Source organism: Vigna umbellata, chromosome 1 (assembly GCF_029865625.1).
Source record: "Vigna umbellata cultivar VRB3 chromosome 1, Vumbellata_1.0, whole genome shotgun sequence".
Taxonomy (NCBI): Eukaryota; Viridiplantae; Streptophyta; class Magnoliopsida; order Fabales; family Fabaceae; genus Vigna; species Vigna umbellata.
In genome coordinates, this window is record NC_142165.1 from 58,137,116 (window position 1) to 58,156,223 (window position 19,108).

The window sequence follows — 19,108 nt, forward strand, 5'->3', positions numbered from 1 at the left end:
CCATCCCAAAACGTGCCTTGTCCTTGCCTGACCCAAAACCAGTTTTGTCTCCTCACAGCGGGAAACCGTTTGCCTAACTCCTTTTTGCCAATTTGTCCCTTTTCTCATTTTTTTTTTGATTCATTTCATTTTTTTTTTACTCTCTAATAATAATTATGAAAAGATAAAAAGTTTAAGAAAAATAAGAATTAAAATTAAAACGAAGAATTAAAAGAAAATAAAAAATAAAAATAAAAATAAATAATAAATAAATAAATAAATAAAAGGAAAAAAAAAGTAAAATAAATAAAAGAGATAGAATAAAAACAAAATAAGCAATAAAGAAAAAGGGTAATAAAAAACAATAGGTTAAAATAAATAGAACTAAAAAAGAAATAGGTAAATGAATAATAAAAAGGTTAAATATGTGACAACCAAAATGCAATAAAACTATAAAAATACTCCGGACGAAATTGGGTATTGCATTGATCTACTTAATTTGTAAAATGATGGGACATTATAGGTGATTCAACCTTCTAACTACTCCATCCAACCATTATTTATTTTTTTATAATATTAATGTTATTAGTTGTTTAAACTTAAATATATATTTTTCTAAAGTATTCTCTAAAATATCAAAAATATATTTATCATTGTGGTTAATTTTTCTATAAATTCAAATTCCCTGATATACTAAAAGACAAATTTATGTTAAAATCAAATTTTAACTAAATTGTGTAATATATTTTAGCCAACTTAATGAAGTTAACAATTAAAATTATGTTCACGAAATAAAAAGAACTTGAACATTTTTTTTTTTAATTTATAGGGTTAGCCTGCTATGTACTAACCCCAATACAAACCCAAACGTGATTTTCAATCATCATTATAGGCCATATCATTCTATTCTAACCTATTTTTATTATACTAATTAAAAGATGCACGAAATGAGATTGGACTCGATTATTTTATTTTCTTATTTATTAGAGAGAGATAAAGATGAGAAATGTAAAAGGGTGGTTGTTCAACTACCTCTATTCTTTATTATTTCCTTTTCTAAGAGGGTTGAATTCTGCCTTGTGGAGCGTGCCATATTTTTTTTATGTATTGATATTTTTTTTTTAAGGTTAAATCTCCTTGGAAGTCTTTATCCATGGAAGTCTTTACTTAAATGGGTTTATTAAAATATGAAATTAAGCACCATCAAAAATTAGGATTTATTAAAGTTAAATTAGGTTCAAGATTGGAGTGGAGTCCAATCTAATGGCAGGCGTCGACAATGACCTCATCTATCACGATCTCGACAATGTCGAAGAGGATAAAGCTCGGTTTTGTTAGTGTGCTTGAAGTTATCAATCACCAAACCATCTTCCGATCCCATTCCCAATCCAACAACCCTAAATTTAGCAAACGCAAAGGCACACTCCACTCCAAAAACGATGTGGCAGCGCAACAAACATCATCATCAATATATGTCCGTGTTATCTAAAACATCAGATCTGAAGTCATTTCCAACATTTTTCTCGCTCCCAATCTCTTCGTCAACAAGGCTAATGGAATATATCTCCCCTTACACCGAGAACCCAACGAAAGAAGATCTGATCCAATCTGCACCAAAACTCCTTTATTCTCTCCCCACCCTCACAAAGGGAAGACTGAATATCGAGAAACAGGTCAAAAATGAGATGCACCTGCTTCATTGTTTGACTCAAAGCCAAGTTATTTTAAATAATCCTAAGCAACCGCACCCCATTTCCTTTGGAATTGGCTCATACTCCCCAGACATATCAGTTAAACCCATCAACAATGACACCTTAATCTGCTCCAAACAAATCTGCATCACCGTCAGCGCATGAAAATTAAAGTGACTATCAACAAGATTCTCACATAATCTACACAGTGCAGGCTCATTCTCACAAACGCAGAAGATACAGAGTATGGGATTGGAAGAAGAGGCGGTAGAGTATGACTTGCGTCTAGGTTTCGCATCTAGGGTTCTTTATGTTGTGAAATTTGGGATGTGAGGCCCGATTCAAATGTAATTTGAAATTGAGTTTTGAATTTCTTCTCACAGGTTTGATGCATAGGGAAGAAGATTTTTGGGTGATGGACACGGAAGAGGATTTCTGAGTGGTGCTTCATTGTAATGGAAGATGACCTTTTTTTTTAAATTTTACTCAAACATTTTTCACGTCAAACTTAAGAAATTTCACGTAACACCCTGCTTATGTCACGTATAAAAAACTTACCACGTCAAGGTGTCAGGTCATAAAAAACTTAATCCCATTAAACCAACTTAACGGTAGGAGCCTAATTGAGTCAATTTTTCACTTTTAAAAATTAAATTGAAGAAACTGATAATACGATGATCTAACTAAGAAAAACCCACGAAAATAGGAACTTCCAATGAGTTTAACCTTTCTTTAATCTAGACTATTTATAAATTTAAATCATAACTATTAATACTATATTTGATTTAAGTGATAAATATTAGAAAACATTGTCATATTTTTTAAGTGGTTATATAGGATAATTGATTAATTTTATTTAATCATATCACTAAGACTTATTATTAATATTTTTACAACTACGAATATATTCAACGTAAAATTATCTAAGTTTGCTTTTGGAGTGTTTCTTTTACAAAAGGAATGAATAAATTCTTCACTTTTTAACCAAGTTTGCTTTTGGAGCGTTTCCTTTACAAAAGAATAATAAATTCTTTACTTTTTAACTCACTGGACCATTGAATTTCCTTTACATTTTTTATTTTCTCACTTATTTCCAGTTTTTCTCTTTTTGTGTAAAGTATTAATTATGGCAGTGAAGGGTCCAGTCAACGAACGAGTTGCCCAATAGTCAAAAGTTGTTCTCACTTATTATGTTATGTACGTAAAGTTGACTTTTAATGAAAATAACTTTGTTTAAAATTAATTTAAAGAATGAAGTAGTTTATTTTTAAATATTGTTTTTAAAAATAACCAATTAGAAAAACTCAATATATTTTTTTATCCAACACAACAACCACGTATATAATCATTTCAATTCAAAAGTAATTTCGGACATAAATAAAAATTTTGAGTGTGAAATTAAACATGCAACTAATAGATAATAAATATGATAAAAATAAAAATATCATGTTGAGCCGCATATATCCAACAAATGAAATGTTCAGAATACTTTAACCAATAATAAAGCTTTTGTTTAAAATAATGTGGGGGTTGGCATTCTAATGCTATTGTAATTTATAATACATGGGAAAATTTAAATGTGTTTAATTAAAATAAATTATGTTTTAACTGTAAATACGTGAAAAAAGAGAGTTATGGATGCACTCAGGCTTGATAGGAAATATTATGTTAAGGATTTGTTTTTATTGCCTGATTCTTTTTCAAAACACAAGCGTTTTTTGTGAGATAGTTTTATATAAGTTTTATTTATGTTGAATAACAAAACAAACATTAATGACATGTTGAGTTACTAACAAAAGTTTTTTACAAATTAGAAACACAATGTAACTATTTCTCCAAATGAAAAAATTATTATTTTTCTAGTAACATATTTTTCAAATTGTTTTTCATATAGTTACACTGCGACTTAAAATTTAGTTGTATACGTTCAAAAACAACATATCATCTTGAATTGTGACTTCAAGGTTCAACACTGGGGAATATTTGTTACTTTAATCACTCTTGGAAAACAAGTATTACAAAACTACGTGAGGATGGATCGTCGAACATTACGTAACGCAATCAACTAAAGTAAAAAACATGGTAATTGATTAACGATGTGGACCATAAGGCTATAACCACCAGTGTTCCAGAAAATGGATTACACATATTCTGTTTTTTCGATGCATTTTAAGTTATTTATAGTTTTTCTATATTTCTAAGTCAATTTCATAAAACTTCTATTGATATTAAGATTTATCGTTTTCATATATTAACATAAATTATAATGGGAGATACTTGATTCATGCTAAATTCAATAAAATGTACTATTTGGTTTTTTTTTCTCCAACCTCTTTTAATCTATCTATTTTTTTTTCTCTTAGACTCTCCTAATAATTAGTAGTGATATGACTAGAGACCAAACATAATCCAATTTGCATTAACGCAAACCAATTCAAAACATTTATTTGCAGATAAGGCTTTTAGTTTCATATCGGTGTGCATCCAAAATTTTCAATTTGCATAATATGAAATTGTGTTTCCAATCAAGACTATCCAAAATAATTGATTTTCGATTCACGTGACAAGATGCTTTCAATTAATTAAAAAATATAGTGGTCAAACATAATCTCATATCATAAACAACACAAACACATAAAATCCCTAAATTTTATAATTAGGATTAGTAAATAAATTAAAAAAAACACAAATATAGTTAGTTATTGTAAGTTATTTTATTTTATTTTTATTACTGACATTTCATAATAATTATACTTAGACCCATAATAATATTTTACATTAGTCACAGAATAATTCGTTAATTAATTTTAATATGCATATGAACACACTACATCTCAAATATCTAGGCATGTTTGTCTCTTATTCTTGACAAATACATTAAAAAACGTGTGGGGTCATTGCACATGACTAAAGGGTTGCCGCTCCCTTTTATGGGATGAAGCAAAGTCCTCATTCTCATTTTCTTTTATATCATAATGGGTCGATGCTCTTCAAATTAAAAGAAATATGAAAAAAAATTATGTTTCGAATTTCGTAATTATAAGATTAGATTGTTCACCCAAATCAATGCCAACACTCTTCATCTATATGACGTATGTCTGAGCTCAAGTTTCCTTCAACAGTATATGGCACTCTAATGTTATGGGCTAAATCCGATCTCAATAACATTTTCAGAACTAAATTAGATTTGGCAGTTGCTCCCTCCATCACCACCAAATCCTTCCTACACCTCTCTAAATCTTCCCAGTTTTTTTTAAAATTCAAAAGTACCTTTTTTTTTTTACTTTAACTATATTTATTTACTTTTTTTACCCAAGATCAAACACCATGCCCTGCAAAACAAGTAAAAAAAAATTAATGTTATGATGAGATCCTCACATTCAGAGCATGCATTGTCATGATTGTTGACTGGTGAACATAATAAAAGCAAAAGGCTGCCAAGACACGAAAGCCACATCAGTGAAACGATTCACATAAATTCATAAATAAAGATACCTAAGAAATTAAAATTGCAATCAACCTGAGATGAATTGCTGAGACTCCAGAGATGTGAAGACTCGTAGCAGGGAAATTTGCGAAAAAGATTGTAGATTCTGCAAGGCTTTACATCTTATGGAAGGCCAGCGATGAAGAGGGTGCAAACCTCTTTTGTGGAGGGTTGACGAGCGTCGTAAGAATCGAACACCGCTTGTTGTTGATGCTGAGCCACGTATGGTGGATGCCCGTGGTGCACCGGCGGGACAACCGCGCTAGGTGGTGGTGGTATCACCGCCAACAATGGAGGAGGTTGCGGAGGCGGCAGTTGATAGTACTGGTGGTAACTGAGAAGGCCCGCCTGTTGGGGCTATGAGTTCACACGTGACAAGCCCTAGAATTTTGGTTTATATTTTTCTCAATTGTTTCATTCAGTTTGGGGGCTTAAACGGATGTCAACATCCGTTTGTCCTTCAATCGGAAGTCAACATCCGTTTGTCCTTCAACGCATATTCATATCCGTTTAATTATTACTCAAGGGTAAAAAGGGAACGGAGAGGTGCAGAAAATACTGTGTGATGGTGGAGGGAGTAACTCTCATTAGATTTTTAGTAACTATTTATGTCCATTAAAAGGTGAATTTTAAAAGTATCATTAAAACATTCAGATTTATAGTAAGTCCTTATATCCAATTAAAAGGTAAAATCCTGATAATATATATATATATATATATATATATATATATATATATATATATATATATATATATATATATATATATGAAGTATTTATGTCCATTTTAAATATATGATAATATCATTAAAACATTTGAATCAGTTTGATTAGCAAAATATATGAATAATAGTATTAAAAGGATATATTTCACTAGTGCAGAAAGGGGTTTTAACGTCCGATATTTTGGCCTTTTGACGTCCGCCGTACGCCCGACGTTTATGTGGGTGACGTCGCTCAGACGTCCGTTGTGGCAGGACGGACGTCTCTGTAAACGTCCGTTGTGTCAGCACGGACGTCTACATGAACGTCCGTTGTGGCAGGACGGACGTCTCTGTAAAACGTCCGTTGTGTCAGCACGGACGTCTACATGAATGTCCGTTGTGTCATGACGGACGTCGACATGAACGTCCGTTGTGTCAGGAGGGACGTTTACATGAACGTCCGTTGTGTCTGGACGGACGCCTATATAAACGTCCGTTGTGTCTGGACGGACGTCTATATATACGTCCGCCTCCTCCCCCCTGACGTCTACCTTGCTGAAATGTTTTAGGTAGGAGCTGGGGGTGGACGTCCGTGTGTGCACTGACAGACGTCTGTAGACGTCCGACTGTGCACTAACGGACGTCTACTGGGCGTTTTTTTTTTAAAAATTAGTTTATTTTTTCAATAAAACCACACCTGAAAAGCAGAAAAATGTCCCAGAACAATTTTGCAATAATATAAAAATGCGTTTTATATAAACAAAGTTCTACTTAATGTGGAGTTCAATCCACTACCAAACTATCAACATAAAACTTAAACTAAAAAACTAAACAATGTTCAACAAGAAATATAACTATTCCTAACTCCATCTTTGCAGAAGATAAGCGGTCCACTCCTGCCTTATCTGTTTAATTGTGTCTTCTGTAATAGGCGATGTAGTCTTGAAGCGCTGCAAAATTCAACAAAGATTCATTATTGTTTCATATATAGTTGTAGATGAATATGATTTGTAATGTATTGAAGGTATACATCATTACCTCATTCCAGTCATCTGTAATGACTGCTCGAATGATGGTCTTAATCCAACACATCACATAGAAGCCACATTCCCATGAATCTACCTGGTGGTTACACTAAAATAACAAACTAAATAGTTAAGAATTTAGATCATTCAATAACATAAATGAAAAGGAAACGTTAAATGACTTACAACCTTTGGATACAAAACTTGAACCAGTTGACCACGAGATTTACCAATAACTCTGTACAGATTGAAAACACAAAGTATAATTAATATGACTATTTTATCATAAAAGTTGAAGGTGAACATCAAATTCAAAGTCATTTTTGGAGAAACACTTACCCTTGAAGCATGGTTCTCAACTCAGTTTTCATCCTCCTGTGCAACGAACAAAAAAATATAATTTTACATTGTTTGGGAAGGATTACCATCAGCTGCCAGTGCGACCTATCACGAAGGACAAATAGTTATTCAACTAATTAACGAAACTATAATAATAAACTGACCACATATAACAACACCTACCCGTCAATGTATGGCACAAGGTATACGTCTCTTTTTGACTCATCCATCCATGTTTGCAAATAATCTTGTCTGTTTTGAAGTGTGTTACCAGACGGTTGAATGGTCTGAGGTTCAACAAATCCGTACATGGAAGACCGACCTTGGTCTACAACGATTGTGTCCATGTACCTAAAACAACAAAGTTAAGTTGTTAGAAACTATATAACAATGTAAATAAAAGTAATATGAAAGACCAAATTGAGTAACTTACATGCACCACAGCTGAATGATGGAAATATTCAACATCCTGTCTCCCCCAATCACCTCCAATGCATCAGAAAATGTGATATAAACTGGCACATGTGGGGGAAGACCAAATACCCTCAAATCCCAGTAGACTTCTAATGATGCTTTCTTTAATTTGGGTAATTTTGTCACTAACTTTGATAGAGGATCATCCTCCGCTTCAGCCATCTCATCATCTTCATGTATGACTGTATCATGAATTGGCTGCTTCTGAGGACGTGTGAACTGAAGATAAGAATTTACGTCAAAGCTTTGTCAACAATTATATGAAGAATAAACATAGAAATACTATTTTAAAAGACATTATACTTGTGGAGTAGCGATGTGGGACATGATCAATGCTCTAGGCCATGCAATAAATGATCCTATGGCCTCCCCCACAAAGTTAATTTCTGGAGTGGGTACAGGCACCTGAGCCTGGGGATCCCGAACCTCGTCAATGGTCACACGCACGTATTCGAATTTCTCTGACTAGATGAACAATCAAATGTACCATGATGTCAAAAAAGGAAGGTGGAAAATACATCTCCAATTGACATAGTAGTCTTATTCCCTCATTTTCCAATTCATCTAAACTTCGAGGGTCAACAACTTTCTTGCAAATGGCATTAAAGAAAAAACTCAGACGTGTCAGAATACCCCTAACAGAAGCAGGTAATATACCTCGAATAACAACTGGTAACAACTGTTGCATCAATACATGACAATCGTGAGACTTTAAACCAACTAGCTTTAAGTCTTGCATAGACACAAGGTTACTAATGTTTGAAGAATAACCTTGCGGAACCTTCACACTTCTTAAACAGTTACAAAAACTTTGTTTTTCTTTTTTGGAAAGTGTGTGACAGGCTGGGGGCAGATAGGTGCGTCTTCCTATTATCTGTGGATGTAACTCAGATCGGATTCCCATGTCAGCCAAATCTTGTCTTGCTTTTATTCCGTCTTTGGTCTTCCCTTTGACGTTTAATAAAGTTCCGATAACACTGTCACAAACATTTTTTTCAACGTGCATCACATCAATACAATGTCTAACATCAAGTTCACACCAATATGGAAGCTTAAAAAATATCGATCGTTTCTTCCAGATGTTCTTTGCATAGGTACTTTTATGATGTTTTCCAAACACAATGTCAATGTTTTTCACTTCGTTGTACACCTCTTCACCATTCCGGGGTCTGCACACAACCTCATCCTCAGCACTTCCATTAAATGCTTTTTTCAATCTACGATAAGGATGATTACGAGGAAGAAATTTTCGATGTCTTGTATATACTGTCTTCTGACCATGCTTCAACTGAAGGTAACTAGTGTTTTCTTCACATATGGGACATGCAAAATGACCTTTAACACTATAACCGCTCAAGTTTCCATATGCTGGGAAATCATTTATAGTGCAAAACAACATTGCACGCAAACGAAACTGTTCCTGAACATGTGAGTCAAACACGTCGATGCCTTCTTCCCACAACAATTTCAAATCATCAATTAAAGGTGCTAAGTAAACATCAATGTCATTTCCAGGTTGTCTAGGACCCGATATCATCATGGACAACATCACATATTTTCTCTTCATGCACAACGAAGGAGAAAGATTGTAAATCATCAACATAACTGGCCACGAACTGTGTTTGCTACTTAAGTTTCCATAAGGATTCATACCATCAGTTGCAAGTGCAAGCCTTAAGTTTCTTGGATCTGCACCAAATTCAGGAAATTTGTCATCAATCTTTTTCCATTGTGGAGAATCAGCAGGGTGTCGAAGAAGATTATCGCACTTTCTTTCGTCAGAGTGCCATTTAAGGTTCTTTGCATCTTCTTTAACAGAGAACATACGTTTGAACCTAGGTATTATAGGCAAATACCACATCACCTTAGCAGGTGCACCATCATTACCTTCATCACCAGTGACTCTGTCAGATTTCTTTTTAAAACGGGATAAACCACATGTTGGACAATACTTTAACGAAGCAAACTCCTTTGTGTACAAAACACAATCATTAGGACAAGCATGTATCTTTCGATATTCAAGACCCATTGGACATAAAATTTTTTTGGCCTCGTAATTACGAATAGGTAGAGTATTATTTTCTGGAAGCATCTCCTTCAACAACTCCAACAACTCGGTGAAACTTTTATCGGTCCATCCATTCCTTGCTTTTAAACTAAATAATTTTAAAGTTGAAGACAGACGTGTAAAGTTCGAGCATCCTGGGAACAACGGTTGCTCTGAATCATTAATAAGAGAATCATACAAATTAGCCCTTACAAAATTTTCTTCACCGACATCACGTATCATGTCCTCTAAATGGTCACTCATCCATTCTTCCACATAATCCGTTCCTCGTGACGTGGTTTGCTGCTCCAGTAGTTCTCCATGCCAAGTCCAAACGGTATAAGTCCTCATTATGCCGTACATGAATAGATGGTCACGCACATTGCCTAAGTCTTGCCGTATTTGATTAAGACAACGCACACAAGGACAAAAATATTTCCCGTTGACGGACTTAGCATTTTGTTCAACGTATTGCAAGAACTTCGAAACACCCTTCTCATACTCTTCAATGATGCGACGTTCCTTCATCCAGCTTCGATCCATACTATGTTCGTAAAATCATTAGTTCAAGTGTTTTAACTCTCACAAGGTTAGGCCCTACCCATTCAAAAAAACTAATTTTCATAATTATATCAGCCACGTGCATTGAAGTCTACATCATAAAATTGATAAGATTTCGGCAGCATTTCGCACTGGTCTCCGAAATACACGAAATGAGAGTAGTCAACGATGACCACAATCAAATATGCATCCGGAGAACAACACAAGTACTGAACCGAAATTTTATCAATCTTATCCTTAAACTCCAAATGACATGGAATTGCAAATTATGGAAATTAATTTTCTCAAACTGTCCAATCGGACAATTCAAAATTTAACACAAACGATTAAAAGATTAATCGTTTGTCTTAAATTTCAAACGGGAACTAAGTGTCACTCAATGATTTGATACTTATATAATACACAACTAATACAGATATATTCAAAAGCCAATTACGCAGTCACATTTTACAGTAAAAAACGTGCATTCACAAAACTCAATTACATGCATACAAAAAAATTTCAACCAACAAGCTAACCTGGAAAGTAGATTCGAAATGAAAATGATGAAAACGGAGGAGTGAACGGCCTAAAACGCAGTCCAAAAACAGTCAAAGAAGCCTCCAAGAACACGCAAGAGTCTACAAAAAAACGGACCGAAAACGATTTTTAATCGGTTCAAATCAAAGGTATTTCATCACAGAGCAATGTAATCGGATTGAAAATGAATTTAAACGGTCCAAAAACGAGAAAACTCACCTGGAAATCAATGGCGCAGCAGCGTTTTGCGGAGGAAGACGATGAACAGTGCGTTTCCAAACGTTAACTGGTCACTGGTTCGCGGGAGCACGATATTATACTCTTAGACGTCCGGCGAGCTTGTGGACGGACGTCTATAAGGGTATAGACGTCCGATTCGTCACTAATGTGACGTCTTTGATGATTTAAAAATGATATTCGCGGGTGGGTTTAAACGTCCGTCCTTGGGTGCGCCGACGTCTGTAATATGATAAACGTCCGTTTTGGGGAGCTGACGTCTATTATATTGAACAAACTGAACGTTTCAACTCCCCATGGCAGATCCTCAACGTCCGTCCTACGAGGGCTCTGACGTCTATAATAGTATAAACGTCGGGCCCCGCATATAGGACGTCTCTGGACCTGAAGAGAATTAAATATCCAACCACCCTGTCAGTACATTAAACGTCCGTTATACGGGCTCGGACGTCTATAATATTATAGACGTCCGTGCCCTCGTAGGACTGACGTTGAGGGCCTGAAGAGAATTAAATATCCAACCACCCTGTCAGTACCTTAAACGTCCGTTATAGGGGCACGGACGTCTGTGTTTATTATAGACGTCCGAGCCCTCCCAAAACGGACGTGTAAGTTCCCTACTTGGGAAATTGAAACGTTCAGCCTCGTAGACGTCCGTCCCCCTGAGACGGACGTCTAAGGGCTGCAATGGGTATAAACGTTCAACTATAAACGTTCAGCCTTTTAACGTCCGTCTCCGAGGACGGACGTTCGCTAGAGTATAAACGTCCGTCTCGGCCAGGGACGGACGTTCAAAGCCTGCAAATGGTTTTCACTGTTCAGCCAAATGAACGTCCGTCACTTAAGACGGACGTTCACTCAAGTATAAACGTCCGTCTCGGCCAGGGACGGACGTTCAAAGCCTGCAAATGGTTTTCACTGTTCAGCCAAATGAACGTCCGTCACTTAGGACGGACGTTCACTCAAGTATAAACGTCCGTCTCGGCCACGGACGGACGTTCAAAGCCTGCACATGGATTTTCACTGTTCAGCCTAATGAACGTCCGTCACTTAGGACGGACGTTCACTCAAGTATAAACGTCCGTCTCGGCCAGGGACGGACGTTCAAAGCCTGCACATGGATTTTCACTGTTCAGCCCAATAAACGTCCGTCACCTAGGACGGACGTTCACTCAAGTTTAAACGTCCGTCTCGGGCAAGGACGGACGTTCAAAGAGCTGATAGGTGTTTACTAGTTCAGCCTATTAAACGTCCGTCCCCCAGGACGGACGTCCATAACATTATAAACGTCCGTCGCGACCAAGGACGGACGTCCAAAGGGCTGACACGTGTTCACTTTGTTCAGCCTATAAACGTCCGTCTCCAAGGACGGACGTTCATAACATTATAGACGTCCGGCTAGCCCCAGGACCGACGTCTACAGTTCCACTTATTTACTAATATGCCACCGGTCAATTATATACGTTGGGGCTTTTGTGGACGGACGTCTATTGGGAGACGTTAAAACCCCTTTCTGCACTAGTGTTTGCTAATGAAATGTATTTGTTAGTAATAGTAATGAATAAAGATGTTAAATAATATTTTATTTTCATGGGGGTGTCAAAAAACTTTAGTATGATTTGTCATTGTTAGTTAAAAATGGATTGGATTGAGCTGACTTGATAAATAAAAATGGATCAGTAGATAATTAGTTTTATATAGAATGGATTGATGAATTGTACTAGACTGTTTCGTCACTTTTTTTTGTTAACTTTTTAGTTTTTAATTTTAAAAATGTTTATATATTAATAAATATTAAAAGCATATTTAATTATATTAAATATTTTCTAAACTAATTGATTAGTTAATATTTTTAATTAGACAAATTAAACAGTTTAATACGTTTTTTGTCTCTTAATTTTCAATAAAAATTGAAACTAATCACTTTTTAAATTTTTTATCTAATTTAGTCTCTCAACCAGTAAAATATTTAATATAGTCATCGAACTATAACAACGTCAAAAAATTTATCCTATGTAAGGAGGTTTCACCTTATCTTTTCATATTTTGACATGTTATTTTCCGTGTTTGTATTATAATTATATTTTTGGATTATATTATATTATAATTAAAAAACTACAAGCTCATTAAGGCTTCATTGATATACACCAACAATTTCATTTTTCTTCCAAAGGCTTATATTTATTTTCCTTTTCTTCCTCACATACGCTTCATCCATGTTCCTCTAGAATCCGTATTGATCTTTCTCCCATTGTCATTCATCAACTCACCATATTCATCCCTCCACTACCATTTCAAAATTTCCACCAACCAAAATACTAGAACACAACTCCATTCATCCAACAACACTACCAGTATCATTAATTAACACCTCCATTCATCCCTTCGTCCCCTCCATTATCAACCACACTTTCATCCATCAACAACCCACCATCTTCATTACCTAAGGCTCCATTCACATAACAAAAACACACACTCATTTCTCTCCATCCCAACGCTAAAAAAGAGGACCAAAAAGTCCTCACTTCCATCTCAATTCCATTCATCTGTACCAACCAAAACCTTGTTAAAAAGTGGACTTTAAACTTAACTCAACTCTCACAAAACGAACTTGTAAGATGAAGTTTATACCCACTTATATACACACACACACACATACACACACACACATATATATATACACACATATATATATACACACACACACATATATATATATATATATATGTGTATATATATATATATATATACTAAATGGGTCTTATATCTAGTTGATGTGAGACTTTCAACACACCTCTCTCACATCGAGGTATATATATACATCTTATGCGTGAGACTAGATAATAATGGATGGTCTGATAATGACCCAATAACGAGTGAAACAATATGTCTAACAAACAAAAAATCTCGCTAGGATAAACTCTAATAATAAAGTAGACTTTAAGTCTAACTTAACTAGAAAAAAACTGCTTGTAAAATGAGATTTGCATCCACTTATACACTCTAAATTGGCCTTATCTCTAGTCGATGTAGGACTTCTAATATCACTAACCTTGATTTTTCCTCCCTTGCAAATACAAAACTCACACCCATTGCGAACAACCAAACACGCAATCTTCACACAAGATATAACAAGAAAAACACCAAATTATAATGAAAATCTTAACAAAATACTAAAAAAAGGACCTTGATCTAGAGGTTAATCTTGCGTGCCATGGAGATGAAGAAGAAGTCGTTGTGTTGATGTCGACAAAGCCACTAGTGGTGATGGGTCGTGAGGCTTAAGAAAGAGGAAGAGGAAGGGACGAGATTCGTAAGGAAAGGAGGAACATGCGGAGTTTGCGTGACGCCGGTGGCGACTCTAGCTTCAAACAGCAACATCAGAGACCACTTCATCCGACGATGGTGGAGGTGTGTCGTGGTGGCTATTACGTGATTGTCTCTTGCATACAAATGAAACAAAAAAGGGGGAATAGTGACGCGAACACATATGAATCTTTCGATGGTGGCTGGTGTCGTTGGTGTAACATTGATTGTACTAGGATCGAGCTGCAATAGGCCCTTGTGTTGTGGTAGTGGTGTTCATGTTTATGGAATTTGAAGGTAGGAGAACCCAAAGTTGTCTTTATTTTGAAGAAGAGGGACATTGAAAATCTGTATATCCAAAAATATAATATAACATAATATATTTTTAATCATAATATGATATAATCTAGAAATATAATTATAATACACACATGTATAATGATGTGTCAAAAATGAAAAGACATGGTGGAACGTCATTACACAAGTTACAAATTTTATAAGATTGTTATAGTCTAAGGACTAAATCCAAGCATTTCAATAGTTGGGTGACTAAATTGGACAAAAGTTTCAAAAGAGACTAATTCCAATTTTCCTTGGATGTTAAAGAACAAAATATATATTTAATTATAAATTAAAATAATTATTACATTTACATGTTAAATTATTCTATTATAAATAATATTTGAAAGTTAATTTGTGAGTGTTAATGATTTAAAATACAATATTATTATATATTTACATCATTAAAAAATAATATAAAAAATTAATCTTTTAAATTATTTTTTATTTTAATTTTTAATCATAAAAAGCGCTAATGGGTTATGTCAGGTTAACCTACATTTTGGCCTGTCAAATTAATGAGTTGGATAGGCTAAGCCAAAATAGGCCAACAAAGTTGAAAGAGGTTTACTCCCTCCACCACCACATGTTGCTCCCTACACCTTCTCATTCCCATTTTGCCCTACAGATCAACAGATATGGGAGACTTGTTTAGTCTTCAACGGATCTTAACATCCGTCAACGGAAATCAAGATCCGTTTGACCTTTCAACGATTTTCTTTTATACAGAAAAATTTTTAAATAAATTAAATAATTATAATTAAATTAATAAATAACTCAAAATCTAAAATTATATACTACACATACAAATTTATAAAAATAAAATAAAATTAATAAACTAAAAAAAAAAAATTAAAGAAGCAAAATGCGAAGGCTTGAACGGATATGGGAGATCCATTGGGCCTTCAACGGATCTTGACATCCGTCGACGAAAATCAAGATCCGTCGAAGGCTGAACGGATCTCCTGTATTCGTTCAAGATTTGGCTTCTTCTACGTTTTTCAAACAACAGCGCGTAGATACCAACTATTCTGGGGACAAAATCAACCACGAACCAGACTCTTCTTCGCGAACCAACCACCTTTGGAGCCAACTCAGTGACAATGGAAGCATAAAAAATGGAGGAGGAAACGGAAATCACAAATAAGAAAAGTAATAGGAGGAGAGGAAGAAGAAAGTAAAAGGAAAATATAAAGTTTCTGTGAGGGTAGAGGGGGTGTGAGGCTACAATGGTAAAAAAGTGAAATAGGAAGAGAGGAAGAAGAGAAGTTTATGTGGAATGGGGGTGTGGGGCTGCTGCAGGCAGTGAAAAGAGAAAGAGAGTGAAATTAGATTAGAGTTTTAGATTAAAATAGGTAAAAGTAAAAAATAAATATTTAAATAAGATCAGTTTTGAAAATAAAAGAAGTTGGGGAAAGTGTAAGAAATAACATGTGATAATGGAAGAAGTAATCTTCAAATTAAAATTTTCAACTCGGTCCATCCTACTTTTGACATGGTGACACGCCAACCCGTTAGATTCAATCCATTTTGTCATCTCTAATTTTTTTTTCATAGAGAAGAACGAAAAAATCAAATATTATATTTAAAAGATAGGACAATAATAAAATATAGCATAAATTTAATGACGTTTAACACCTATCTGATATTATTCTTCATATCTTTCACTGTTTATCTCTCACTACTTGTCACTCTTTCTTTTTCTTTAGAGATATAAAAATTAACTTTTGCTAAAATCATTTTATCCCTATATAAATTGTCAATGTCAAAGTAACTTTTTACTAAATATAATTCTATAATTTGATGTTTTCATAATGCTTAATTAAACGACGAGGCTCAATAGCTCCAATTATATATAGAGCATTGGTGACACACTTCTTAGCCACAAAACAGAGAGCACAAAAGCATGGTGTCTCCAATCATACCCTTGTCACTTTTAGTCCTCCTTCTATCAGTTTCATTGGCTAATTCAGCTTCACTTGAACAAAGTTTTGTCCAATGTCTCAAATTGAATTCAGGAACAAACTCTTCACCTGATTCATTAACTTACAGTCCAAGCAACCCTTCATTCATCAGCATCCTTGATTCAACCGCACAGAACCTAAGATGTTTGGTGCCTTCAGCACCAAAACCTGAGTTTATATTCACCCCCGACGGTGATTCTCTTGTCCAAGCAGCAGTAATTTGCTCGAAGAAACTTGGAATACACTTCATTGTGAGAAGTGGAGGCCATGACTATGAGGGAATCTCTTATGTTTCAGAAATGGAGACCCCCTTCATAATTATTGACCTGGTCAAGCTCCGTGGCATCAATGTTGATATCAAAAGCAACACTGCTTGGGTTCAAGCTGGTGCCACGACTGGTGAACTGTACTACAGAATATATGAGAAGAGTTCCATTCATGGTTTCCCTGCAGGCCTTTGCACAAGCTTAGGCATTGGAGGGCACATTACAGGAGGAGCATATGGAAGCATGATGAGAAAGTATGGTCTTGGGGTGGATAATGTCATAGATGCTAAAATTGTTAATGCCAATGGCAGAATTCTTGACAGGAAAGCCATGGGGGAAGACCTGTTTTGGGCAATAAGAGGAGGTGGAGGTGGAAGCTTTGGCATCCTTCTTTGGTGGAAGGTAAAGCTGGTTCCGGTGCCACCAACTGTGACTGTTTTTACAGTTACCAAGAGCCTTGAACAAGGTGCAACCAAGATTCTTCACAGATGGCAGGAAGTGGCTCCTTATATTGATGAAAACCTGTTCACCAGAGTCATCATTCAGCCATCCAGTGCTTCAAATAAGACTCAGAGGACTGTCACAACTTCTTACAATGCTCTCTTCCTTGGTGGGGCAAGCACACTCCTCCAAATCATGAAGAAAAGCTTCCCTGAGTTGGGTTTGACAAGAAAGGATTGCTTGGAAACTAGCTGGATCAAATCTGTGCTTTATGTTGCAGGTTTTCCAAGTGGCACCCCTCCTGAAGTACTTCTCAAAGGAAAGCCAACATTCAAGAACTTCTTCAAGGCCAAATCAGATTTTGTGAGAAAACCAATACCAGAAACGGGTCTTGAAGGGCTGTGGCAAAAGTTGCTGATAGAAGATAGACCCTTGATGATTTGGAACCCGTATGGTGGAAAGATGAACCAGTTTTCAGAATCTGACACCCCATTTCCTCACAGAAATGGAACACTGTATAAAATTCAGTACCTGACTTTGTGGGAAAAGGGAGACAAGAATCCTGCAAAGCACATAGATTGGATTAGGAAGCTTTACAACTATATGGGTCCTTATGTTTCTAGCTTCCCAAGGGAAGCATATGTGAATTACAGGGACCTTGATTTGGGAGAAAACACCAAGAACAGTACGACCTACGAAAAGGCACGTTCTTGGGGCTATAGTTATTACAAGAACAACTTCGAAAAATTGGTAAGGATTAAGAGCGAAGTGGATCCTCAAAACGTCTTCAGGCATGAGCAGAGTATCCCAACTCGTCGATTCTGATCGCAAAGGCCCAAAAATGTTAAATATGGCTTTGTTCTGCTACATACTGTGGTATCCATAAATTTGTGAGAGGGTTAATAACTTAACGTGCTAGTTTATAAATTTGTGAGATGGTTAATAACTTAAAGTGCTAGTTTAGAGAAAGGAGATATGATGCAATTGTATTAGTTGCTTTGATTTTGGCCAAGTTAAATTGAGACACAGATTTGTGTCTTTCTGATTTGTGTATTTCAGTATACTATGTTCGAGTGGCTGAAGTGTTGTTTCTCTTGAATGCCAAAATAAGTTCTTGGATATAGAAAACGAATTTCTCTCACCGTGCCAGTTATTTTTGTTTACTATATCGATCAATATCCAAAATTTCGGTTATCTAATCAATTAAGTAATCACTTGATCATCTAAAAGGTTTTAATAACTATTTTCGATCTTTAGTACTAAAAGAAGATTCAAAAGCAATTATTGAGATATGAATGGTTAGAAAATCTCTTGCAATCATTTGTAAGATTGAATATTTTAATCGAATAGCCTTCCACTAAAATAAAATGTCATTCTTTATCTGAATCAGGTAGTGTCAGTTCCTCCAAGTAATAATAGAGTTTTAACTTCATGGTTCTTTTTTTTTGTAATATGATGTTTTGCAAAATCTTTCCTCTAAGCATATTTTCTTTCCTCAACAATTTGGCCTACATTTATGTTCGGATTTTGACATGAAGAAAGTGACTTCTTATAATTTATGTACATTTCATACTCTCTTACCAAGTCCTTAAAAAGAATCTTCACCTTTTTAATTTCACAATCAGATTCATAACCATATATCAGAGAGAAAAAATAATCCAACAAATTAATTTTATACCTGGGATCTAACATAATACCTATAGTTATCACTCCATTGATCACACTCTAAT

At 35.2% G+C, this 19,108-nt stretch overlaps 1 protein-coding gene and 1 pseudogene across 1 annotated transcript; one reads left to right on the top strand and one right to left on the bottom strand.

Moving 5' to 3' along the window:
• Positions 1 to 6,563: 6,563 nt before the first annotated feature.
• Positions 6,564 to 7,772, bottom strand: LOC148205880 (uncharacterized). Its single transcript, XM_088112344.1, has 6 exons — positions 7,658 to 7,772; positions 7,408 to 7,575; positions 7,225 to 7,329; positions 7,075 to 7,123; positions 6,899 to 6,994; positions 6,564 to 6,810 (listed from the first exon to the last, which is right to left on the bottom strand). The coding sequence occupies exons 1-6, from the start codon at positions 7,690 to 7,692 to the stop codon at positions 6,721 to 6,723; spliced, it is 543 nt and encodes a 180-aa protein (XP_087968470.1). The 5' UTR covers positions 7,693 to 7,772; the 3' UTR covers positions 6,564 to 6,720.
• An 8,813-nt stretch (positions 7,773 to 16,585) lies between these two features.
• LOC124845549 (monolignol oxidoreductase AtBBE-like 13 pseudogene) lies at positions 16,586 to 18,497 on the top strand (annotated as a pseudogene).
• Positions 18,498 to 19,108: the final 611 nt, after the last annotated feature.

What these genes read in the sequence shown, in the direction of transcription:
- LOC148205880 (XM_088112344.1), bottom strand. Translation starts at nt 7,692, where the DNA reads ATGTTGAATATTTCCATCATTCAGCTGTGGTGCAT. An exon ending in ATCATTCAGCTGTGGTGCAT is followed by an intron (nt 7,576 to 7,657) that starts GTAAGTTACTCA and finishes TTGTTGTTTTAG; the next exon opens with GTACATGGACACAATCGTTG. An exon ending in TTACAGATGACTGGAATGAG is followed by an intron (nt 6,811 to 6,898) that starts GTAATGATGTAT and finishes TGAATTTTGCAG; the next exon opens with CGCTTCAAGACTACATCGCC.